The 25,960-nt window shown below is 52.8% G+C and overlaps 1 protein-coding gene across 2 annotated transcripts in view; it reads left to right on the top strand.

Moving 5' to 3' along the window:
• bdh2 (3-hydroxybutyrate dehydrogenase, type 2) overlaps positions 1-25,960 on the top strand; it is a 161,751-nt gene that overhangs the window by 98,628 nt on the left and 37,163 nt on the right. For both annotated transcript variants that reach the window (XM_072495191.1, XM_072495190.1), the window contains exon 4: positions 20,505-20,601. In XM_072495191.1, the coding sequence (XP_072351292.1) occupies positions 20,505-20,601 (97 nt within the window). The remainder of the gene's footprint in view (positions 1-20,504; positions 20,602-25,960) is intronic.

Below are 25,960 nucleotides of genomic sequence, written 5' to 3'. Positions count from 1 at the left end.
CTCCCTTACCCTAAAACTACAATCCAGGTTCCCATGCCCCTGCTGCATTAGTTTAAACCCCCAAAGAGCACTAACAAATCTCCCCCCCAGGATATTTGTGCCCCTCAGGTTCAGATGTAGACCATCCTGTCTGTAGAGGTCCCACCTTCCCCAGAAAGAGCCCCAGTTATCCAAAAATCTGAATCCCTCCCGCCTGCACCATCCCTGTAGCCACGTGTTTAAATGCTCTCTCTCCCTATTCCTCATCTCACTATCACGTGGCACGGGCAACAACCCAGAGATAACAACTCTGTTTGTTCTAGTTCTGAGCTTCCATCCTAGCTCCCTGAAAGCCTGCCTGACATCCTTGTCCTCTTTCCTACCTATGTCGTTAGTGCCAATGTGGACCACGACTTGGGGCTGCTCCCCCTCCCCCCTAAGGACCCGGAAAACACGATCCGAGACATCACGTACCCTTGCACCTGGGAGGCAACATACCAAACGTGAGTCTCTCACGCTCCCACAAAATCTCCTATCTGTGTCCCTGACTATAGAGTCCCCAATTACTAATGCTCTGCTCCTCTCCCCCCTTCCCTTCTGAGCAACAGGGACAGACTCCGTGCCAGAGGCCCGTACCCCATGGCTTACCCCTGGTAAGTCCCCACCCCCCACAAGTATCCAAAGCGGTATACTTGTTTCTCAGGGGAATGACCGCAGGGGATCCCTGCACTGACTGCTTTTTCCCAGTCCCCCTTACAGTTACCCACCTATCTCCAATCTTTGGTGTAACTAATTCCCTGAAGCTGCTATCTATGACCCCTTCTGCCTCCCGAATGATCCGAAGTTCTTCCAACTCCAGCTCCAGTTCCCTAACTCGGTCTTGGAGGAGCTGGAGATGGCAGCACTTCCTGCAGGTAAAATCAGCAGGGACACTAACTGCATCCCTCACCTCAAACATCCTGCAGGAGGAACATTGCACTCCCTTCCCTGCCATTCCTCTAACTTTCTACCAAGATCTGGCTAACAACTAAATTAAATTTTTATAAAAAATAATAATAATATAATAAAATATGGTACTTACCTCAGACCAATGGGTTTATTATTAGGTTAGAGGAGGAGGGCGGGTGGGAGACACTACACGTGTAGTGTCTCGGGTTTCCTCTCCACCAGAATTTATTGGTGAGGGTCTTCCCAGACGTCCGCGGGTCGACTTCCTGTTCCCGCCTTAAAAACTAATTTAAAAAAAAAAGAAAAATTCTCAGCTCCTGCTGAAATTGACTAACCAGCCAGCTCCACTCCCGCCAAAATCGACTGGCCTGCCCCTGCAAAGACAAGTGCTTTTAAAGGTTGACTTACCTCCCAGCAACCTCCTTCCGCAATGCTCCTCTGTTGTATTGTTGTTCCTCTGTCCGCCTGTGTCCACTGTATTGTTGTTCCTCTGTCCACTGTATTGTTGTCCCTCTGTCCTCATCTGTCCACTGTATTCCTGTTCCTCTGTCCTCCTCTGTCCATTGTATTGCTGTTCCTCTGTCCTCCTCTGTCCACTGCATTGTTGTTCCTCTGTCCTCCTCTGTTGATTGTATTGTTGTTCCTCTGTCCTCCTCTGTCCACTGTATTGTTGTTCCTCTGTCCTCCTCTGTCTACTGTATTGTTGTTCCTCTGTCCTCCTCTGTCTACTGTATTGTTGTTCCTCTGTCCATTGTATTGTTGTTCCTCTGTCCTCCTCTGTCCACTGTATTGTTGTTCCTCTGTCCTCCTCTGCCTACTGTATTGTTGTTCCTCTGTCCTCCTCTGTCTACTGTATTGTTGTTCCTCTGTCCATTGTATTGTTGTTCCTCTGTCCTCCTCTGTCCACTGTATTGTTGTTCCTCTGTCCATTGTATTGTTGTTCCTCTGTCCTCCTCTGTCCACTGTATTGTTGTTCCTCTGTCCTCCTCTGTCTACTGTATTGTTGTTCCTCTGTCCTCCTCTGTTGATTGTATTGTTGTTCCTCTGTCCTCCTCTGTCCACTGTATTGTTGTTCCTCTGTCCACTGTATTGTTGTTCCTCTGTCCACTGTATTGTTGTTCCTCTGTCCTCCTATGTCCACTGTATTGTTGTTCCTCTGTCCTCCTCTGTCCACTGTATTGTTGTTCCTCTGTCCACTGTATTGTTGTTCCTCTGTCCACTGTATTGTTGTCCCTCTGTCCTCATCTGTCCACTGTATTCCTATTCCTCTGTCCTCCTCTGTCCATTGTATTGCTGTTCCTCTGTCCTCCTCTGTCCACTGCATTGTTGTTCCTCTGTCCTCCTCTGTCCACGGTATTGTTGTTTCTCTGTCCTCCTTTGTCCACTGTATTGTTGTTCCTCTGTCCACTGTATTGTTGTTCCTCTGTCCTCCTCTGTCCACTGTATTGTTGTTCCTCTGTCCTCCTCTGTCTACTGTATTGTTGTTCCTCTGTCCTCCTCTGTTGATTGTATTGTTGTTCCTCTGTCCTCCTCTGTCCACTGTATTGTTGTTCCTCTGTCCTCCTCTGTCCACTGTATTGTTGTTCCTCTGTCCACTGTATTGTTGTTCCTCTGTCCTCCTATGTCCACTGTATTGTTGTTCCTCTGTCCTCCACTGTCCGCTGTATTGTTGTTCCTCTGTCCACTGTATCGTTGTTCCTCTGTCCTCCTCAGTCCACTGTATTGTTGTCCCTCTGTCCACTGTATTCCTGTTCCTCTGTCCTCCTCTGCCCACTGTATTGCTGCTCCTCTGTCCTCCTCTGTCCACTGTATTGTTGTTCCTCTGTCCTCCTCTGTCCACGGTATTGTTGTTTCTCTGTCCTCCTTTGTCCACTGTATTGTTGTTCCTCTGTCCTCCTCTGTCCACTGTATTGTTGTTCCTCTGTCCGCCTCTGTCCACTGTATTGTTGTTCCTCTGTCCTCCTCTGTCCACTGTATTGTTGTTCCTCTGTGCTCCTCTGTCCACTGTATTGTTGTTCCTCTGTCCACTGTATCGCTGTTCCTCTGTCCTCCTCTGTGCACTGTATTGTTGTTCTTCTGTCCTCCTCTGTTCACTGTATTGTTGTTCCTCTGTCCTCCTCTGTCCACTGTATCGTTGTTCCTCTGTCCTCCTCTGTCCACTGTATCGTTGTTCTTCTGTCCTCCTCTGTTCACTGTATTGGTCGTCCTCTGTCCTCCTCTGTCCACTGTATCGTTGTTCCTCTGTCCTCCACTGTCCGCTGTATTGTTGTTCCTCTGTCCACTGTATCGTTGTTCCTCTGTCCTCCTCTGTCCACGGTATTGTTGTCCCTCTGTCCACTGTATTCCTGTTCCTCTGTCCTCCTCTGTCCACTGTATTGCTGCTCCTCTGTCCTCCTCTGTCCACTGTATTGTTGTTCCTCTGTCCTCCTCTGTCCACTGTATTGTTGTTCCTCTGTCCTCCTCTGTCCACTGTATTGTTGTTCCTCTGTCCGCCTCTGTCCACTGTATTGTTGTTCCTCTGTCCTCCTCTGTCCACTGTATTGTTGTTCCTCTGTCCTCCTCTGTCCACTGTATTGTTGTTCCTCTGTCCACTGTATTGTTGTTCCTCTGTCCTCCTCGGTGTATATGATGCTAAGACATTTTTGCCGGACCACCATTTGACCATTTCTTTACAGCTGGAAGGCAGGAGCTTCCTGGTTGGCTATTGCAGGTATTCATCAACTCTCTGCCCTTTACAACCCCATCTAGTATCTGCACAATCACTGACTTGATCCATCAGTTCCTTGTCTAAGCTGCCTAATCAGCAAGGCTCGGTATTCCTTTTTGATTTTGCATGCGCGAGATCAGCTCGGCACAGTTTCAAGGACTCAGCGTTTTGATTGGATGCTGTTTTGTGGCAGGCCAGCTGCGAGTAGAGGGTTTCATCCATATTGTGAGATCGCAGTAAAGTGGCCACAGTCCCAGATGACCATGGGCTGCTTTCCCCTTTGAGGGGATTTAACCCGAGGATCACCACACCTCAGGCGAGGGGCAAAGTGGACCTTCATGAATAACCTCAGCGGTAAGGGAGATACCCAACGAGGTGTCTGATTTTCACATTGCAGTGTGATTGTTTTGGTGGTGTTGTGAAGTCTGACGGTCGAGCCAGACATTTACAAGCCTGACAAAGGGACGGAATAGTCATCCTTCACAAGCAACTGTATCGACAGAATTGATTCACCGCCGAACATGACTTCATGGCCCTGCTCGAAAGCAAGACATGAACATGTTTGTTCGACTTGGGCAGGACTAAAGGGCAGCCCTGTGCCTGTACGCACAAGCTGCTCAAAATACTCAAAAGTGATGTTCCATTACCACCCTATCATCTTCTCTATGACCAGCTTCACACAACCTGAACTGGAGAAACGGTTAAGTGAGTTGCTACATGCAGGTCTGCGTGGGTTTTCCACACACGCAGTGAAAGATTCCTACTCACAGTGACTATACCGACCTGCATAGCAACAGCAACGCCGTGTCTGTGTGTTCATTCAATATTGTGCTGCCTAAGGGAACCGTAGACATTTGCTCTGTGTCATGAGATCACGACGATCTAAACATGTTGTCACATTCTAAATCGGTAATCATTCAACTTGGGAACTTCGCAACTCAATACAGTGAGTTCAGCTCTGATGACACCATGTTTGCTGAAAGAGGTGGTGTTGGAATTGCAATCACCTCCAGGCCAAGTTCTCACTAACGTTTTGTCGGTTTTGACGAGAAACATGTTTCTGATGGAATGCGACCCAACCCTCAACCCCTTACCTATTTCCGATATGTCGGTGATATGTTTTCTACATTTGAAGCTGGAGCTGAATGTAAGAATTTCCTCACAAACCTTGACGCTCAAATTCACCCTCAACATGGAGCTGTCCATTAAGCTGCCTACCCTCGATGTGCGAATTGAGAAATCCTCCAATGGCTTCTCCTGTACTGTCCACCACAGGCCCACACTCACTGGTTAATATGTGCATTGGGAATCCAACAGTGGCACGGCAGCAAGCTGCAGTATCGACAACCTCATTAATGGGGGGCAAGCAATTTGCTCATCGTGCAAACTTGGTGCTGGAATAGGGCACGTCACCGTTACCATGCAGGATAATGACTCTCCCCGTCATCATTAATCACAACTGATAATGGAAAATACAGAAATTATATCTGCATTGAAGAGATATTTTGTTTCTGTCTTCAGCGAGAAGATGTAAATAACATCCTGGAAATAATTATAAATCAAGAGGTGAAAGAAAGCAAGGAACTCAAAACAATTACAATCACCAGCAAAAGGGCACTGGGGAAATTATTGAAACTAAAAGGTGCCAAAAGCTCAGATCCTGATAGACTTCATCCTGGAGACAAAGGAGCTGCGGAAATGGCAGATGCATTGGTTTTCATTATCCAAAATTCCCATCATTTTGGAAAGGTTCCGTCTGTTTAGAATCTCGCAAATTTGGCAGATGCAGTATAATGTGGGAAAAAGATAGATGCCTTTCTAAAGAATAAAGGGATTCGGGGATATGGTGTACGGGCCGGAGAGTGGAGCTGAGTCCACAAAGATCAGCCATGATCTCATTAAATGGCGGAGAAGGCTCGAGGGGCCAGATGGCCTACTCCTGCTCCTAGTTCTCATGTTCTTATGTGAACTTGTCCATTTTGGCAGGAAGAAATTATTTAAATGGAAAGAGATTGCAGATCTCTGAGTTGCAGAGGGGCCTGGGTGACCTGGGACATGAATCAGCAGACGTTAACATTCAGGTACAACGAGTGATTAGGAAGGGAAATGGAATGTTGTTGTTTATTGCAAGGAGAATGGAAGCTAAAAGTAGTGAAGATTTGCTACAGTTGTAGAGAGTGTTAATGGAAAATGTGGCTGGAGAAGTAATAATAGGAAACAAAGAAATGGCAGAGGAACTGAATAGTAACTTTGCATCAGTCTTCACGGTGGAAGACGCCAGTGGGATGCCCGAGCTCCAGGAGAGCCAGGGGGCAGAGGTGAGTGCAGAGGCCATCACTGAGGAGAAGGTTCTGGGGACACTGAAAGGTCTGAAGGTGGGTAAGTTACCTGGACCGGATGGACTACACCCCAGGGTTCTAAAGGAGATAGCTGAGGAGATTGTGGAGGCATTGGTGATGATCTTTCAGGAATCACTGGAGGCAGGAAGGGTCCCAGAGGACTGGAAAGTGGCTAATGTAACACCGCTGTTTAAGAAGGGAGGGAGGCAGAAGATGGGAAATTATATGCCGGTTAGCCTGACTTCAGCCATTGGTAAGATTTTAGAGTCTGTTATTAAAGATGAGATTGCGGAGTACTTGGAAGTGCACGGTAAAATAGGACTGAGTCAGCACGGCTTCGTCAAGGGGAAGTCGTGTCTGACAAATCTGTTAGAGTTCTTTGAGGAGGTAACAAGGAAGTTAGACAAAGGAGAACCAGTGGACATGATTTATTTAGATTTCCAGAAGGCCTTTGACAAGGTGCCACATAGGAGATTGTTAAATAAGTTAAGAGCCCGTGGTGTTCAGGGTAAGATCCTGGCATGGATAGAGGATTGGCTGACTGGCAGAAGGCAGAGAGTGGGGATAAAGGGGTCTTTTTCAGGATGGCAGCCGGTGACTAGTGGTGTGCCTCAGGGGTCTGTGCTGGGACCACAACTTTTCACAATATACATTAATGATCTGGAAGAAGGAACTGAAGGCACTGTTGCTAAGTTTGCAGATGATACAAAGATCTGTCGAGGGACAGGTAGTATTGAGGAAGCAAGGGAGCTGCAGAAGGATTTGGACAGACTAGGAGAGTGGGCAATGAAGTGGCAGATGGAATACAATGTGGAAAAGTGTGAGGTTCTGCACTTTGGAAGGAGGAATGGAGGCATAGACTATTTTCTAAATGGGGAAATGCTTCGGAAATCAGAAGCACAAAGGGACTTGGGAATCCTTGTTCAAGATTCTCTTAACGTTAACGTGCAGGTTCAGTCGGCAGTGAGGAAGGCAAATGCAATATTAGCGTTCATGTCAAGAGGGTTAGAATACAAGACCAGGGATGTACTTCTGAGGCTGTATAAGGATCTGGTCAGACCCCATTTGGAGTATTGTGAGCAGTTTTAGGCCCCGTATCGAAGGAAGGATGTGCTGGTCTTGGAAAGGGTCCAGAGGAGGTTCACAAGAATGATCCCTGGAATGAAGAGCTTGTCGTATGAGGAACGGTTGAGGACTCTGGGTCTGTACTCGTTGGAGTTTAGAAGGATGAGGGGGGATCTTATTGAAACTTACTGGATACTGCGAAGCCTGGATACAGTGGATGTGGAGAGGATGTTTCCACTTGTAGGAAAAACTAGAACCAGAGGACGCCATCTCAGACTGAAGGGACAATCCTTTGAAACAGAGATGGAGAGGAATTTCTTCAGCCAGTGGGTGGTGAATCTGTGGAACTCTTTGCCGCAGAAGGCTGTGGAGGCCAAATCACTGAGTGTCTTTAAGACTGAGATAGATAGGTTCTTGATTAATAAGGGGATCAGGGGTTATGGGGAGAAGGCAGGAGAATGGGGATGAGAAAAATATCAAACATGATTGAATGGCGGAGCAGACTCGATGGGCCGAATGGCCTAATTCTGCTCCTATGTCTTATGGTCTTATGATGAGATGACTTCTGGAGCACAAGTCTCCTTATTGAAGAAAGGATTTAATTGCATTAGTCACAGTTCAGAGAAGGTTTGTATAACGGGTTACTGGGATGAAGTGGTTTTATGAGGAAACGTTGGACAGGTTGGGCCTGCATCCAGTGTAGTTTAGAAGAATGAGAGGAGATGTTACTGATAGGTGGAGAGAGGTCATGTGATACAAACTTGTGCGTGGATACTTGAATTTGGGATTTGGTGGGGATGTTGTAGCCGTTGCTGGATTCAGCGGCAGTCTTTCGCTGTTCCTCTCTCTCCCTCCCTCTCTACAATATTCCACCAAAGCTTTGAACACTGTTTGGGTGAGTTAGGTGTTTCTACATTCCTGTAGCAGGCTGAAGCTTTCGACTAAAAACTATTGGATTTCTACAACACTTTCCGGGAGTAAAGGGACATCCAGCCATAACTTTAAACCAATGGACTCGCTGCAGAAGCAACGTTTTTGAATACAATCAGAGAATCTTTTGTAGCGCACAATGACTTACGAGAGAGACGAATAGAGATGAAGTCGATGAGGCTTTATTAAGCGTGACTTGTTCCCCGCAGTTCAGCAACAGACTGGAGCTGCGGGGAGAAGCCCAGGTTCTTATACTCCGCCTTCAGGGTGGAGCTAGGGATCAACAGCCAACCAGGACACGGGATCTGTCAGCCAATAGCATCGCGGCTTCACAGTCCCACATGACCCCTAATGCATACTACCACATTCACCCCTTGTTAAAAATGAACCCAGCGGGGTGGTGCTTCGCATGGTGGTAGGGGTTTACAAGGCTGGTCCTGGGAGGAGAAAATTTTTTTTTGGCATGTCCTTTCAATGCTCTACACTTTGCCCTACATTGGGCTATGTACAGGGTTTGTGAACTATTTACAATATTCGTAAGAGGAAAAGAACATTCTCGTTAAAGTCCACAACATTCTTGTGTTACACCGATGCCACGAGTTGAGCGGGCGGTCTGGTCTTCCTTGTCGATCGCCTCAGCCCCGGTGGTGGTGGTGCTTGTTCCCGCATTGTCGTCTCCGGGAGCTTTTCGGCGTCTGCTTCTGTTTCACTCCTGGTCGGACACGGGAGGAGGACCGATCCTCCCGGGAAGGGGGCGGTCGCGGGGTGCGCCGGTGGCAGGGACGGGGTGATCGGTGTCGGGGGGGTGTGTGTGTTGCCGGTGGGCGCCAGGTCTCGCAGGGAGACCGTGTCCTGTTGGCCGTCGGGGTACGCCACGTAGGCGTACTGCGGGTTCGCGTGGAGAAGGTGAACCCTCTCGACCAACGGGTCCGACTTGTGCGCCCGCACATGTTTCCGGAGCAAGATGGGTCCTGGGGCCGCCAGCCAGGTCGGCAGCGACGTTCCGGAGGAGGACTTCCTGGTGAAGACAAGGAGGCGCTCATGAGGCGTTTGGTTAGTGGTGGTACACAGCAGCGACCGGATGGAGTGGAGAGCGTCCGGGAGGACCTCCTGCCACCGTGAAACTGGGAGATCCCTGGACCGTAGGGCCAGTAGGACGGTCTTCCAGACCGTGCCGTTCTCCCTCTCTACTTGCCCGTTCCCCCGGGGGTTGTAGCTGGTCGTCCTGCTCGAGGCTATGCCCCTGCTGAGCAGGAACTGGCGCAGCGCGTCACTCATGAAGGAGGACCTCCTGTCGCTGTGGATATATGCGGGGCAACCGAACAGTGTGAATATAGTGCTAAGGGCTTTAATAACTGTGGCCGCTGTCATGTCGGGGCAGGGGATGGCGAAAGGGAAACGGGGGTACTCGTCCACCACGTTCAGGAAGTATGTGTTTTGATCGGTGGAGGGGAGGGGCCCTTTGAAATCCAGACTGAGGCGTTCAAAGGGGCGGGAAGCCTTAATCAGGTGCGCTCGATCCGGCCTGAAAAAATGCGGTTTGCACTCAGCGCAGATGTGGCAGTTCCTGGTGACAGTACGGACCTCCTCCACGGAGTAGGGGAGGTTGCGGGACTTTATAAAATGGTAGAACCGAGTGACCCCAGGGTGGCAGAGGTCTTCGTGGAGGGTTTGGAGACGGTCTATTTGTGCATTGGCACATGTGCCGCGGGATAGGGCATCGGACGGCTCGTTCAGCTTTCCGGGACGGTACAAGATCTCATAGTTGAAGGTGGAGAGCTCGATCCTCCACCTTAAGATCTTGTCATTTTTAATTTTGCCCCGCTGTGCATTATCGAACATGAAAGCTACCGACCGTTGGTCAGTGAGGAGAGTGAATCTCCTGCCGGCCAAGTAATGCCTCCAATGTCGCACAGCTTCCACTATGGCTTGGGCTTCCTTTTCCACTGAGGAGTGGTGGATTTCTGAGGCGTGGAGGGTTCAGGAGAAAAAGGCCACGGGTCTGCCCGCTTGGTTAAGGGTGGCCGCTAGAGCTACGTCGGAGGCGTCGCTCTCGACCTGGAAGGGGAGGGACTCGTCGATGGCGCGCATCGTGGCCTTTGCGATATCCGTTTTGATGCGGCTGAAGGCCTGGCGAGCCTCTGTCGACAGGGGGAAAGTAGTGGACTGGATTAGTGGGCGGGCCTTGTCTGCATACTGGGGGACCCACTGGGCGTAATATGAAAAAAAACCCAGGCATCGTTTCAGGGCTTTGGAGCAGTGGGGAAGGGGAAATTCCATGAGTGCGCGCATACGTTCGGGGTCGGGGCCTATTATCCCATTGCGCACTACGTAGCCCAGGATGGCTAGCCGGTTTGTGCTAAACACGCACTTGTCCTCGTTGTACGTGAGGTTCAAGGCTTTAGCGGTCTGGAGGAATTTTTGGAGGTTGGCGTCGTGGTCCTGCTGATCGTGACCGCAGATGGTTACGTTGTCGAGATACGGGAACGTGGCCTGTAACCCGTGTTGATCAACCATTCGGTCCATCTCCCGTTGGAAGACCGAGACCCCGTTTGTGACGCCAAATGGACCCTTAGGAAGTGGTATAGTCGCCCATCTGCCTCGAAGGCTGTGTACTTGCGGTCACTTGGGCGGATGGGGAGCTGGTGATAGGCGGACTTGAGGTCCACGATGGAGAAGACCTTATATTGGGCAATCCGATTTACCATGTCGGATATGCGGGGGAGAGGGTACGCATCTAGCTGTGTGTACCTGTTGATGGTCTGGCTATAGTCTATGACCATCCTTTGCTTCTCCCCGGTCTTTACTACTACCACCTGGGCTCTCCAGGGACTATTGCTGGCCTGGATTATGCCTTCCTTCAGCAACCGCTGGACTTCAGACCGAATAAATATCCGGTCCTGGGCGCTGTACGTCTGCTCCTAGTGGCGACGGGTTTGCAATCCGGGGTGAGGTTTGCAAACAAGGATGGCGGTTCAACTTTGAGGGTTGCGAGGCCGCAGATAGTGAGTGGGGGTATTGGGCCGCCGAATTGAAACGTTAGGCTCTGCAGGTTGCACTGGAAATCTAATCCCAGTAATGTGGGCGCGCAGAGTTGGGGAAGGACGTAGAGCCTGTAGTTTTTAAACTCCCTTCCTTGCACCGTTAGGGTCACTATGCAGAACCCTTTGATCTCTACGGAGTGGGATCCTGCAGCTAGGGAAATCTTTTGCGTACTTGGATGGATGGTCAAAAAACAGCGTCTTACCGTGTCGGGGTGGATGAAGCTTTCGGTGCTCCCGGAGTCGATCAGGCATGGTGTCTCGTGTCCGCTGATCAGCACCGTTGTTGTCGTCGTCTGGAGCGTCCGGGGCCGTGCTTGATCCAGCGTCACCGAGGCCAGATGTAGTCGTAGTGTCTCAGCGTCTTCTTCGGACCCCGTGGAGCCGTCGATGCTGGGGTCCTTTGTTGTCATCCAAGATGGCGGCATCCATGAATCGCACGCGGCCGGGGGTGGACAAAATGGCCGCCCCCATGCATCGCACATGGCTGGGGGGTCACAAGATGGCGGTGCCCATCCTCCCCTCGTGGTGGCCGGGACCCAAAATGGCGGCGCCCGCGGGTCGCACATGGGGCGCTGGGGGGGGGTTGGGGAGCGTTTGGGATGCGCTGGACTCTTTCTTCTCCGGGGACAGCGGCGACCCCCGGGACCGGCACACAGCCGCGAAATGGCCCTTTTTCCCGCAGCTCTTGCAAGTCGCTGCGCGGGCCGGGCAGCGCTGCCGGGGGTGTTTCGTCTGCCCGCAGAAATAGCAGCGGCCCCCCCGGGATGATCTGGCGTCTTAACCGCGCAAGCCTGTGAGGGAGGGGGGGGGGGTTTGTCGCGACGGGGGTCCACGGAGCCCAAGGGGCTGCCGCGCGGTCGGGGCCGTAGGCGCGGGCGTTTTGCGAGGCCACATCTAGGGAAGCTGCGATGGCCCGTGCCTCTGAGAGTCCTAGCGACTCTTTTTCTAAAAGTCTTTGGCGGATTTGGGGAGAGTTTATACCTGCCACAAACGCATCGCGAATTAACATGTCCGTGTGTTCAGTCGCGTTTACCGGCGGGCAGCCGCAGCCCCGTCCCAAAATTAGCAGCGCGGCGTAGAATTCGTCTAGCGATTCTCCGGGACTTTGCCGTCTCGTTGCGAGTTGGTAGCGTGCGTAGACCTGGTTCACTGGGCGAACGTAGACGCTCTTTAGTGCTGCGAGCGCCGTCGGGAAATCCTCTGCGTCTTCTATGAGAGGGTAAATTTCCGGGCTCACCCTCGAGTGCAGGACCTGTAGTTTCTGGTCTTCTGTGATCCGGCCGGGGGCCGTTCGGAGGTAGCCTTCGAAACAAGCCTGCCAGTGTTTAAAAACTGCTGCCGCGTTCACTGCTTCGGGGCGATCCTGAGCTCCATAGTCCTTTAAGCACGCTTAATAAATTGTAGCGCACAATGACTTACGAGAGAGACGAATAGAGATGAAGTCGATGAGGCTTTATTAAGCGTGACTTGTTCCCCGCAGTTCAGCAACAGACTGGAGCTGCGGGGAGAAGCCCAGGTTCTTATACTCCGCCTTCAGGGCGGAGCTAGGGATCAACAGCCAACCAGGACCCGGGATCTGTCAGCCAATAGCATCATGGCTTCACAGTCCCACATGACCCCTAATGCATACTACCACGCATACTACCACATCCTTATTAACTTCTCTTGTTTCATCTTCAGCTTGTCCAAATTTAATCTCTGATACTCTGATATTTTTTGCATGTTTTGGGGTTGAGTGTGTGTTTCCGTACGTTAATGGAAACAAGGACATAGTTTTAATATTTTTACCCGGGTGGGTTTTAACAAAATAAAAATAAAACAAAATAAAATATGTTTAACTCACGAATATCATAATTAATCCAAACAAATACAGTCAAGTACATACTGAATACAGCATCTTATTTAAAATTTGAAACCTTTGCGATAACGAAACAGAGAAAAGAGGTAGAACTGTGTTTCCCTCCTCACCTGGTCACAACAGCACATAAACAGGTGGTGAACGGGAGAGTGGGGTCGATTAGAAACCAACACGGAGATTTCCACAAGGAGATGGGGGCGTGGCTCGGGTATAAAATTAATATTCTTCATCTGTCTTCACCAAGGAAGATGCTGTTGCCAAAGCCATATTGCAAGAGGTTGTGGTTGAGGCAGTGGATTGGCTAAAAGGTGACAGAGAGGTGCTATTAGATAAGCTGACTGTACTTAAAGTCGGTAAGTTGCCAGGACGGTAAATCACTGGGGCGGTAAGTCACCAGGTCGGTAAGTCACCAGGTCGGTAAGTCACCAGGTTGGTAAGTCACCAGGTCGGTAAGTCACCAGGTCGGTAAGTCACCAGGGCAGTAAGTCACCAGGGCGGTAAGTGACCTGGTTGGTAAGTCACCGGAACGTGAAAAAAGGTTTTGAGAGAACTGTCAGGTCTATCCTATCAGAAATGCATTGAAATGTTTGGGTGAAATCTCGCGAAAAGAGAAGGCTAATGGGTGACTTGATAGAGGTTTTTAAAATTATGAAAGGTTCTGATAAAGAGTCGATACAGAATTTAATTTGTGATAGGAGAAAACCTAACGAGCGTCAATATAAGGGGGCGGGATTCTCTGAACCCCACCGGGTCGGAGAATCGCTGGGGGGCGGCGTGAATCCCACCCCCGCCGCCCGCCGAATTCTCCGAAGGGTGAAAAGTCGTCGAGGCGTCAATAGCGCCGCCCTCGTCAGAGAATGGCAGGGGCGGGCGCGAGGCAATGGATTCCGGGGCTGCCCATATTCTCCTGTCCGGATGGGCTGAAGTCCCGCCGACGTGACCCGTCAAAACACCTTTTTAATGGCGACAACCAGGGCTGATGGTTGACACCGTCCAGCGTGGAGGTAGGTCACGGCCTGGGGGGTGGCCGCAGGAGAGGTGATGGCGTGGCCGCAGTGTGTGGTGTGGGGGAGAGGTGTGTGGGGGTGTGTGTGCGGCGGGGGGGGGGGGGTGTGGTGGGGTGAGCTTTGGGGGAGTGCCGGGGAGGGGGGATGAGTGTCGGGTACGGAGTGGTGAGTGCCGGGGAGGGGGGGATGAGGGCCAGGGAGGGGTGGTGAGTGCCGGGGATGAGTGCCGGGTACGGGGGGGGTGAGTACTGGGGAGGGGGGGAAGAGTGCCGGGGAGGGGGGAAGAGTGCCGGGGACGGGGGGATGAGTGCCGGGGACGGGGGGGATGAGTGCTGGGGATGGGGGGGGATGAGTGCTGGGGACGGGGGGGGATGAGTGCTGGGGACGGGGGGGATGAGTGCTGGGGACGGGGGGGATGAGTGCCGGGGATGAGTGCTGGGGACGGGGGGGATGAGTGCCAGGTACGGGGGGGATGAGTCCTGGGGATGGGGGGGGGATGAGTGCCGGGGAGGGGGATGAGTGCCGGGGAGGGGGGAAGAGTGCCGGGAACGGGGGGATGAGTGCCGGGGACGGGGGGGATGAGTGCTGGGGATGGGGGGGGGATGAGTGCTGGGGACGGGGGGGGGATGAGTGCCGGGGATGAGTGCTGGGGACGGGGGGGATGAGTGCCAGGTACGGGGGGGTGAGTGCCGAGTACGGAGGTTGAGTGCCGTGGAGGGGGGGTGAGTGCCGTGGAGGGAGGGTGAGTGCCGTGGAGGGGGGGTGAGTGCCGTGGAGGGGGGGTGAGTGCCGGGGAGGGGGGGATGAGTGCCAGGAGGGGGGGGGGCGAGTGCCGGGTACGGGGGGTGCGAGGGCAAGGGAATTTGCCCGCCTGGCCAGGTGCGATCTTCCAACAGTCGCGCCCATGCAGCCCATGTCACCTGGCTGGGGGAGGGGGGGTACGGGGGTTGAGTGCCGAGGAGGGGGGCTGAGTGCCGGGGAGGGGGGGGATGAGTGCCGGGGAGGGGGGGATGAGTGCCGGAGACGGGGGGGATGAGTGCCGGGGACGGGATGGATGAGTGCCGGGGACGGGGGGGATGAGTGCTGGGGATGGGGGGGGATGAGTGCCGGGGACGGGATGGATGAGTGCTGGGGATGGGGGGGGGGATGAGTGCCGGGGACGGGGGGGATGAGTGCCGGGGACGGGGGGGATGAGTGTCCGGGACGGGGGGATGAGTGCCGGGTACGGGAGTGCCCAATGACCCCCAGGCCTCTACATGGGTCGGGGGTGCGAACGGAGGGACGCCCCTCCGACACCTGGTGCTGCCAGTCCTGGAGGCCCGTGCTGGTATCGACAAGGGTCTGCAGGTTTGCAGCCATGGAGCTCAGGGAGTTGGCAATCCCTGTCTGTAACTGTGCGACGCCGGCTAGCACATGGGCAATGGCGCTGATGCCCTCAGCGATGGCCTGCTGAGACTGGGCCATGGCCTGCTGAGACTGGGCTATGGCCTGCTGAGACTGGGCTATGGCCTGCAGAGACAGGGCCACGGCGTTGAACGCCTCTGCCATCTGCCGCTGGCGCTGGCTCATGGCCTCCTGTGAGAGGGCAGCCATGTCCTGGGCCACAGATGCCGCCTGCACGGAAAGCCCCAGGCCTCGCAAACCGCTCCCCATGTCTGACACCGTCGCACCCATTGCCTCCACCGCAGATGCCACCCGTGCGGTGTCGGCCTGGGTGGCACGCATGACCGGCACCACTCCCAGCTCCTGGACGCGGGTGGACTCCTCCACCTGCGACTGCAGCCGCCGCAAGCCGCCCGTCACCCTCTTCTCTCGTCTCCGGGTCGGTGGTTGCATCGGATCTATGTGTGGGTGTGGTAACTCCAGGAACCCGGGATCCATCTGGGCGGCAGATGTTCGCTTGCGCCAGGATGCCCTCCGACCTCCCGGCCTCTCTGCTGCTCCTACCTCCACCTGCTGTACCGGGACGGCTGTGTTGTGCGCACCAGTGAGTGTACCAGACGCCTCATCACTAAAGTGCCCAACCGAGGTGAGTGTTTCTGCGATGGTGGAGGGTGTTGGTGACAGCAGTGGCGTTGTGTCGTGCTCTTCGTCCCACTCTGAGTCCATGGCACTTTGGGGTGGGGGTTCGTCTCCACCCATCCACTCTGTGTCACTGTCCAGTATTTCAGTTTCCTGGGTAGGGGTCTCCTGGGTAGTGGTGTCCTGCGAAGTGGGTTTGTGGCTCGGCTGCGATGGGGGCCTGTGGCTGCCCCTCTCGTCGCTGGGTGGCACATGCCTGCGTTGCCGCACCCGCACGAGACGGGGGCGTCGTCTCCCTGTTGCTCCAGGTCTCTCCGTCTCCCGTGGCCTCCGAGGGGCATCCTGTGGGCGGTCGGCATCTGCGGGGATGGGTGCCTCGATGTTTGCTCCTGCGATACACAATGAAGCATGCATGGTTAGACACGCAGGCAGTGATCAGGTGATATGGGGGAGGGGGGATATGGGGTAGGGGCGAATAGGGGATATGGGGACGGGCTGTCGATGGCTCACCTGCTGGTGGGCCCCCGACCTCTGCATCAGCAACCTCCCGGTCCTCAGGTCCGCCAGCCAGTTCCAGGGCCCTTTCCTCGTGTACGGTCAGTGGCCTCTCATCAGCGGGGCCTCCTCCAGTCCTCACATGCTCCCTATTGTTGTGTGCGCGCTTCTCCTGGGGGGGGGGGGTAAAGGGAACAGTGTTAGACAGGTATATGAATGCACGGCATAGGTTGCGCGTATAGTGCAGAGGTTAGGGTTAGGGTTGGTTTCACCTGGGGGGGTGCCGCACATCGGGGTAGGAGGGGGGGACTCACCCTGGCTGCCCTGACGAGGTCGTTCACCTTCTTGTGGCACTGGGTGCCTGTCCGTGGTGTCAGGGCCGCAGCGGTGACGGCCTCTGCCACTTCCCTCCACAGACGCCGGCTGTGGCGTGGGGCGACCCTGCGGCCGTGCCCGGGATACAGGGCCTCCCTCCTCTCCTCCACCGCGTCCAGGAGCGCCTCGATGTCGCGGTCCTCGAACCTCGGGGTTGCGTGGCGGGCGGCCATCTTGTCGGGTCTTCTGGGGTGGGGGGGGGCACGTCTTTTGAGCCGTCACGCCGCTGCTAGCCCATTCGGGGTCGGAGAATTCGCGTTTGGGGGGTCCCGACGGCGGAGGGATCCGCGCCGTTTTTGCCGCCGGGTCCCGGACATCGCGCCAGTTTTCAGAGAATCCCGCCCAGGGTCACTTGTTTATCCAGAGAGGGGAGAATGTGGAACTCGCTCCCACGGGGAGTGGGGAGAATGTGGAACTCGCTCCCACGGGGAGTGGGGAGAATGTGGGACTCGCTCCCACGGGGAGTGGGGAGAATGTGGGACTCGCTCCCACAGGGAGTGTGGAGAATGTGGGACTCGCTCCCACAGGGAGTGGGGAGAATGTGGAACTCGCTCCCACGGGGAGTGGGGAGAATGTGGGACTCGCTCCCACGGGGAGTGGGGAGAATGTGGAACTCGCTCCCACAGGGAGTGGGGAGAATGTGGGACTCACTCCCACAGGGAATGGGGAGAATGTGGGACTCGCTCCCACAGGGAGTGGGGAGAATGTGGGATTCACTCCCACAGGGAGTGGGGAGAATGTGGGACTCACTCCCACAGGGAGTGGGGAGAATGTGGGACTCACTCCTACAGGGAGTGGGGAGAATGTGGAACTCGATCCCACAGGGAGTGGGGAGAATGTGGGACTCGCTCCCACAGGGAGTGGGGGAGAATGTGGAACTCACTCCCACAGGGAGTGGGGAGAATGTGGGACACCGGGGGAGAATGTGGGACTCACTCCCACTGGGTGTGGGGAGAATGTGGGACTCGCTCCCACAGGGAGTGGGGAGAATGTGGGACTCGCTCCCACAGGGAGTGGGGAGAATGTGGAACTCGCTCCCACAGGGAATGGGGAGAATATCATAGAATTTGCAGTGCAGAAGGAGGCCATTCGGCCCATCGAGTCTGCACCGGCTCTTGGAAAGAGCACCCTACCCAATCCCACAACTCCACCCTATCCCCATAAACCAGTAACCCCACCCAACCAATAATAAGAGCAATTTTGGACAGTAAGGGCAATTTTGGACACCAAGGGCAATTTAGCATTGCCAATCCACCTAACCTGCAGATCTTGTGAGGGAGAATGTGGGACTCACTCCCACTGGGTGTGGGGAGAATGTGGGACTCGCTCCCACAGGGAGTGGGGAGAATGTGGGACTCGCTCCCACAGGGAGTGGGGAGAATGTGGAACTCGCTCCCACAGGGAATGGGGAGAATATCATAGAATTTGCAGTGCAGAAGGAGGCCATTCGGCCCATCGAGTCTGCACCGGCTCTTGGAAAGAGCACCCTACCCAATCCCACAACTCCACCCTATCCCCATAAACCAGTAACCCCACCCAACCAATAATAAGAGCAATTTTGGACAGTAAGGGCAATTTTGGACACCAAGGGCAATTTAGCATTGCCAATCCACCTAACCTGCAGATCTTGTGAGGGAGAATGTGGGACTCACTCCCACAGGGAGAGGGGGAGAATGTGGGACTCGCTTCCACGGGGAATGGGGAGAATGTGGGACTCGCTCCCACAAGGAGTGGGGGAGAATGTGGGACTTCCACAGGGAGTCGGGGAGAATGTGGGACTCGCTCCCACAGGGAGTGGGGAGAATGTGGAACTCGCTCCCACGGGGAGTGGGGAGAATGTGGGATTCGCTCCTCCAGGGGGCGTCATTCTCTAACCCCATCCCGCCGGGTCGGAGAATGGCCGTTGGCCGCCGTGAATCCCGCCCCCGCCGAAGTCTCCGGTACCGGAGACTGGGCGGGGGCGGTAATCGGGCCGTGCCGGTTGGCGGGACCCCCCGCTGGATTCTCCGGCCCGGATGGGCGGAAGTCCCGCCCAGAAATTGCCTGTCCCGCCGGCGTAAATCAAACCTGGTATTTACCGGCGGGAGCAGGCGGCGTGGGCGGGCTCCGGGGTCCTGGGGGGTGGGGCGCGGGGCGATCTGACCCCGGGGGGTGCCCCCACGGTGGCCTGGCCCGCGATCGGGGCCCACCGATCCGCGGGCGGGCCTGTGCCGTGGGGGCACTCTTTCCCTTCCGCCTTCGCCACGGTCTCCACCATGGCGGAGGTGGAAGAGACTCCCTCCACTGCGCATGCGCGGGAAACTGACAGCGTCCGCCGACGCTCCCGCGCATGCGCCGGGAAACTGACCGGCCGCTGACGCTCCCGCGCATGCGGCGCATTTCCGCGCTAGCTGGCGGGGCAACAAACGCCATTTCCGCCAGCTGGCGGGGCGGAAATCCCTCCGGCGTCGGCCTAGCCCCTCAATGTTGGGGCTTGGCCCCCAAAGATGCGGAGCATTCCGCACCTTTGGGCCGGCGCGATGCCCGTCTGATTGGCGCCAGTCGGCGGACATCGAGCCGTTGGGGGAGAATTTCGCCCAGGGAGTGGGGAGAATGTGGGACTCGCTCCCACAGGGAGTGGGGAGAATGTGGGACTTGCTCCCACAGGGAGTGGGGAGAATGTGGGACTCGCTCCCACAGGGAGTGGGGGAGAATGTGGAACTCGCTCCCACGGGGAGTGGGGAGAATGTGGGACTCGCTCCTACAGGGTGTGGGGAGAATGTGGGACTCGCTCCCACAGGGAGTGGGGAGAATGTGGGACTCGCTTCCACAGGGAATGGTGAGAATGTGGGACTCGCTCCCACTGGGAGTAGGGAGAATGTGGGACTCGCTCCCACGGGGAGTGGGGAGAATGTGAAACTCGCTCCCACAGGGGAGTGGGGAGAATGTGGGACTCGCTCCCACAGGGAGTGGGGAGAATGTGGGACTCGCTCGCACAGGGAGTGGGGAGAATGTGGGACTCGCTCCCACGGGGAGTGGGGAGAATGTGAAACTCGCTCCTACAGGGAGTGGGGAGAATGTGGGACTCGCTCCCACTGGGAGTAGGGAGAATGTGGGACTCGCTCCCACGGGGAGTGGGGAGAATGTGAAACTCGCTCCCACAGGGGAGTGGGGAGAATGTGGGACTCGCTCCCACAGGGAGTGGGGAGAATGTGGGACTCGCTCGCACAGGGAGTGGGGAGAATGTGGGACTCGCTCCCACGGGGAGTGGGGAGAATGTGAAACTCGCTCCTACAGGGAGTGGGGAGAATGTGGGACTCGCTCCCACTGGGAGTAGGGAGAATGTGGGACTCGCTCCCACGGGGAGTGGGGAGAATGTGGGACTCGCTCCCACAGGGAGTGGGGAGAATGTGGGACTCGCTCGCACAGGGAGTGGGGAGAATGTGGGACTCGCTCGCACAGGGAGTGGGGAGAATGTGGGACTCGCTCGCACAGGGAGTGGTTGAGTCATGTTGGGCAAAACTAGGGAAAAAAATTACGGAGAAAAAAATAGAGATTTCTGTTGATCGGATGCAATGAGGAAGGGCTGGAGTGGACTTTAATGGACCATGAACCCTAGCATGGATTGGTTGGCCTGAATGATCTGTTTCTGTCTCGTAGATCCCATATGATCCTGTCTGTGAATTGCGTGTTTGTGAATCAGATTAAACAATAAAATAATCTGAATTTCTGTTGAATGTTTTTGCTTCCAAACAGGAATTGAAACTAAAGTTCTAGATGTGACTCAGAAAGAACAAGTAGAAAAGCTGGCCAAGGAAATTGAAAAAATTGATGTCCTGTTTAACTGTGCCGGGTAATAAATATATAAAATTTAAATATATTGTGGGGTAAAGCCTCTGTTGACCAAAGAATGGGCGTTTGCCTTTATATTAACACTTACTTAGAGCTTTTGTAACTTTCAGAGACTGTATGGACCCACTTTCATAGTGAGATGAGGGTCTATAACATCGTGCAGTAAGAGGCTCTTGATGAACAACTGAAAATTACGTCAGTGGAACTCTACAATTGAGAACCATGATCGAAGTGTCACAGCCTGAAATAATTTAGTGCTTGCTGTCTGAAAGTGGGATGACATTTGCTGCAAGTGCGCAGTTAATCTTTATTTTTAATCTTTATTATTGTCACAAGTAGGCTTGCATTATCACTGCAATGAAGTTACTGTGAAAAGCCCCTTGTCGCCACATTCCGGCGCCTGTTCGGGTACACAGAGGGAGAATTCAGAATGTCCAATTCACCTAACAGCACGTCTTTCGGGACTTGTGGGAGGAAACCGGAGCACCCGGAGGAAACCCACGCAGACACGGAGAACGTGCAGACTCCACACAGACAGTGACCCAAGCCGGGAATCGAACCTGGGACCCTGGAGCTGTGAAGCAACAGTGCTAACCACTGTGATATCGTGCTGTCCCATAATGTGTGTATGCGGGTTAAGATGTATGCCCACATTATGACTGATCAAGAGGTGATTGGGGTCTTGTAAAAGTGAGATAATCATTGATTTGTAGGTGAAGTGCTCTGCTGATAGATTTTGAGAACCATTTGCTTGTTTACAGATAGCCCACTAATGGAATATTATTTCGGTTTGGAGGACCCTGGCATATAATTTATTTTGAGGGGTATTATGATTGGTCCTGGTTAAACAAGTCAAGGGACATCTTGTAAGAAGAGACAAAACAATGCCTTATGCTTTGGGTACAGGTGAAGTAGTTAATGTAAGGACCGAGGTCTGTCTGAAGAGTCAGTAGATCTGAGAACTCTATTCTCAACAGCGATGTTTCAGTTTGGTCCTGAAAGATTCCCCCCAAAAGATCCTGCAGAGAGAAAAACAAATAATACTCTGGTTGTGAACTTTATTCATGAGTCGTATTTAATATATATTGGTTTGCTTAATTGGAATATAGTGGCAGGTTTAGGAAGTAAGTTCAAGTTTCTTCTTTTGCTTCAGAACTGTAGTAACTGTGAACTGTAAAGCTAATTCTTTGTTGTAATGTGGTTAATTCTGTGATTAAATTAAAGTTTGTTTTAACAGATATAATAACTACTGGCCAGTGTCAATACTCCTGTGGGGCAGTAACTGTGAACACTCCTGTGGGACAGTAACTGTGAACACTCCTGTGGGACAGTAACTATGAACACTCCTGTGGGACAGTAACTGTGAACACTCCTGTGGGACAGTAACTATCAACACTCCTGTGGGGCAGTAACTGTGAACACTCCTGTGGGACAGTAACTGTGAACACTCCTGTGGGACAGTAACTGTGAACACTCCTGTGGGGCAGTAACTGTGAACACTCCTGTGGGACAGTAACTGTGAACACTCCTGTGGGACAGTAACTGTGAACACTCCTGTGGGACAGTAACTGTGAACTCTCCTGTGGGACAGTAACTGTGAACACTCCTGTGGGACAGTAACTGTGAACACTCCTGTGGGACAGTAACTGTGAACACTCCTGTGGGACAGTAACTGTGAACACTCCTGTGGGACAGTAACTGTGAACTCTCCTGTGGGACAGTAACTGTGAACACTCCTGTGGGACAGTAACTGTGAACACTCCTGTGGGGCAGTAACTGTGAACACTCCTGTGGGACAGTAACTGTGAACACTCCTGTGGGACTGTAACTGTGAACACTCCTGTGGGGCAGTAACTGTGAACACTCCTGTGGGACAGTAACTGTGAACACTCCTGTGGGACAGTAACTGTGAACACTCCTGTGGGACAGTAACTGTGAACACTCCTGTGGGACAGTAACTGTGAACACTCCTGTGGGGCAGTAACTGTGAACACTCCTGTGGGACAGTAACTGTGAACACTCCTGTGGGACAGTAACTGTGAACACTCCTGTGGGGCAGTAACTGTGAACACTCCTGTGGGACAGTAACTGTGAACACTCCTGTGGGACAGTAACTGTGAACACTCCTGTGGGGCAGTAACTGTGAACACTCCTGTGGGACAGTAACTGTGAACACTCCTGTGGGGCAGTAACTGTGAACACTCCTGTGGGACAGTAACTGTGAACACTCCTGTGGGACAGTAACTGTGAACACTCCTGTGGGACAGCAACTGTGAACACTCCTGTGGGACAGTAACTGTGAACACTCCTGTGGGGCAGTAACTGTGAACACTCCTGTGGGGCAGTAACTGTGAACACTCCTGTGGGACAGTAACTGTGAACACTCCTGTGGGACAGTAACTGTGAACACTCCTGTGGGACAGTAACTGTGAACACTCCTGTGGGGCAGTAACTGTGAACACTCCTGTGGGACAGTAACTGTGAACACTCCTGTGGGACAATAACTGTGAACACTCCTGTGGGACAGTAACTGTGAACACTCCTGTGGGACAGTAACTATGAACACTCCTGTGGGACAGTAACTGTGAACACTCCTGTGGGACAGTAACTGTGAACACTCCTGTGGGACAGTAACTGTGAACACTCCTGTGGGACTGTAACTGTGAACACTCCTGTGGGACAGTAACTATAAACACTCCTGTGGGACAGTAACTGTGAACACTCCTGTGGGACAGTAACTGTGAACACTCCTGTGGGGCAGTAACTGTGAACACTCCTGTGGGACAGTAACTGTGAACACTCCTGTGGGACAGTAACTGTGAACACTCCTGTGGGACAGTAACTATGAACACTCCTGTGGGACAGTAACTGTGAACACTCCTGTGGGACAGTAACTGTGAACACTCCTGTGCGACAGTAACTGTGAACACTCCTCTGGGACAGTAACTGTGAACACTCCTGTGGGACAGTAACTGTGAACACTCCTGTGGGACAGTAACTGTGAACACTCCTGTGGGGCAGTAACTGTGAACACTCCTGTGGGACAGTAACTGTGAACACTCCTGTGGGACAGCAACTGTGAACACTCCTGTGGGACAGTAACTGTGAACACTCCTGTGGGACAGTAACTGTGAACACTCCTGTGGGACAGTAACTGTGAACACTCCTGTGGGACAGTAACTGTGAACTATCCTGTGGGGCAGTAACTGTGAACACTCCTGTGGGGCAGTAACTGTGAACACTCCTGTGGGACAGTAACTGTGAACACTCCTGTGGGACAGTAACTGTGAACACTCCTCTGGGACAGTAACTGTGAACACTCCTGTGGGACAGTAACTGTGAACACTCCTGTGGGACAGTAACTGTGAACACTCCTGTGGGGCAGTAACTGTGAACACTCCTGTGGGACAGTAACTGTGAACACTCCTGTGGGACAGCAACTGTGAACACTCCTGTGGGACAGTAACTGTGAACACTCCTGTGGGACAGTAACTGTGAACACTCCTGTGGGACAGTAACTGTGAACACTCCTGTGGGGCAGTAACTGTGAACACTCCTGTGGGACAGTAACTGTGAACACTCCTGTGGGACAGTAACTATGAACACTCCTGTGGGGCAGTAACTGTGAACACTCCTGTGGGACAGGACCGTTTCCTTACAGTTTTACAAATTGAAAATATTTGAGTTCTCATCCGGGATCCTAATTTTCACATATTGATCAGTTTGCCTATCATAATTCAATGGTTCAGGCAGCACGGTGGCGCAGTGGTTAGCACTGCTGTCTCACGGCGCCAAGGTCCCAGATTCAATCCCGGCTCTGGGCCACTGTCTGTGTGGAGTTTGCACATTCTCCCCGTGTTTGCGTGGGTTTCACCCCCACACCCAATGGTGAGCAGGGTAGGTGGATTGATCACGCTAAATTGCCCTTTAATTGGGAAAAATGAATTTGGTACTCTAAATTTAAAAACATAATAATTCAATGATTGATGCTGTTCTGACCTTCGTCCATCTAATCCAACAGCACACTGATTGATTCGGCCATTATGCCCAAGCTATCTTGGTTGATTTTTCTTCAGTTTTTATTACCTTGCAACCATTCATGCTAATTGCATGAAAATTGGGCGGCATGGTAGCACAGCGGTTAGCACTGTTGCTTCACAACTCCAGGGTCCCAGGTTCGATTCCCCGCTGGGTCACTGTCTGTGCAGAGTCTGCACGTTCTCCCCGTGTCTGCGTGGGTTTCCTCCGGGTGCTCCGGTTTCCTCCCACAAGTCCCGAAAGACGTGCTGTTAGGTGAATTGGACATTCTGAATTCTCCCTCAGTGTACCCGAACAGGCGCCGGAATGTGGCGACTAGGGGATTTTCACAGTAACTTCAGTGTTAATGTAAACCTACTTGTGACAATAAAGATTGTTATTATTATTATTAATTGAGAAATTTAAATCCTTGATGGCAACCCCACTTTCCAGCTTTGGATCAGTGTATTCCTTCACAACAGGACAAAACAAATGTTAGTTTCAGGAATTTAGTCAGAGGCAAGGTTAATTAATGCTCAATATCTGGGTGCTGTCTCCTTTACTTTTCATCATCTGCACTGGGGAAAATTATATTTTTTAATATTTCTGGTGTCGACTCTGGTATTCTGTAAAGCAGGATTGTGGGGGCTTTGTGTGCATACATGACTCATTTACTTAAACTGGGAGCTGAATATCTAGGGGCAAAGTTTGACAAGCAGGCATTTAGGGTCAAGTTGGATGCTCTACAGGTACATAAGACATGGGTAGAAATTTGCATTAGGAGATAAAGGGTTGTTGTGTTTGGTTTATTTTGTGGTAAAGGTCAAAGGGAAAAGATGAAAGGCAAAAAACATATTTAAAGATGGGTTGGGAGCTGTGTTGGGCCTGGCCATTTAAGACGTCCTGGAGTTTGCTTTGTGCTAGGAGAGAGCTTCGAAAAGAAGCAAAGTGAGCAGCGTCCAGCAACCCAGAAAAGTGGATGTTTTTTTTCCAGAGAGCAGGGTTTTGTTTAAAAGTCTGCAATGTCCACAACCAAGTGGAGGATAGAGAGCGAAGCCCTGTGACATCAATTCGCTACAGCAACAGTGGGGTGTGCCTTGTGGTAATATTACCGGAATGTTATAGATTAAGGATCTATAAGGACTATTGTCTAAAGAGGTGTTTATTTGTGAGTCTAACCCAAGTAAGAACCTTTTGGGAGAATGTTCTGTGGGCCTAATTTTAGCTGTATAAATGTAATCATGTGTGTTTAAGTTTTCTTTTTTTAATAAATGTTTAATTTAATATATAAAATCTCCAGAAGTGTTACTGGAATTTGTGGCTCCTGACTTCAGTAGAGGGAT

The sequence above is a fragment of the Scyliorhinus torazame genome, chromosome 3, assembly GCF_047496885.1.
Source record: "Scyliorhinus torazame isolate Kashiwa2021f chromosome 3, sScyTor2.1, whole genome shotgun sequence".
NCBI classification, from domain to species: Eukaryota; Metazoa; Chordata; class Chondrichthyes; order Carcharhiniformes; family Scyliorhinidae; genus Scyliorhinus; species Scyliorhinus torazame.
Note: the sequence above shows the minus strand (reverse complement) of the source record. Positions and strands in the feature narration are given on the sequence as shown.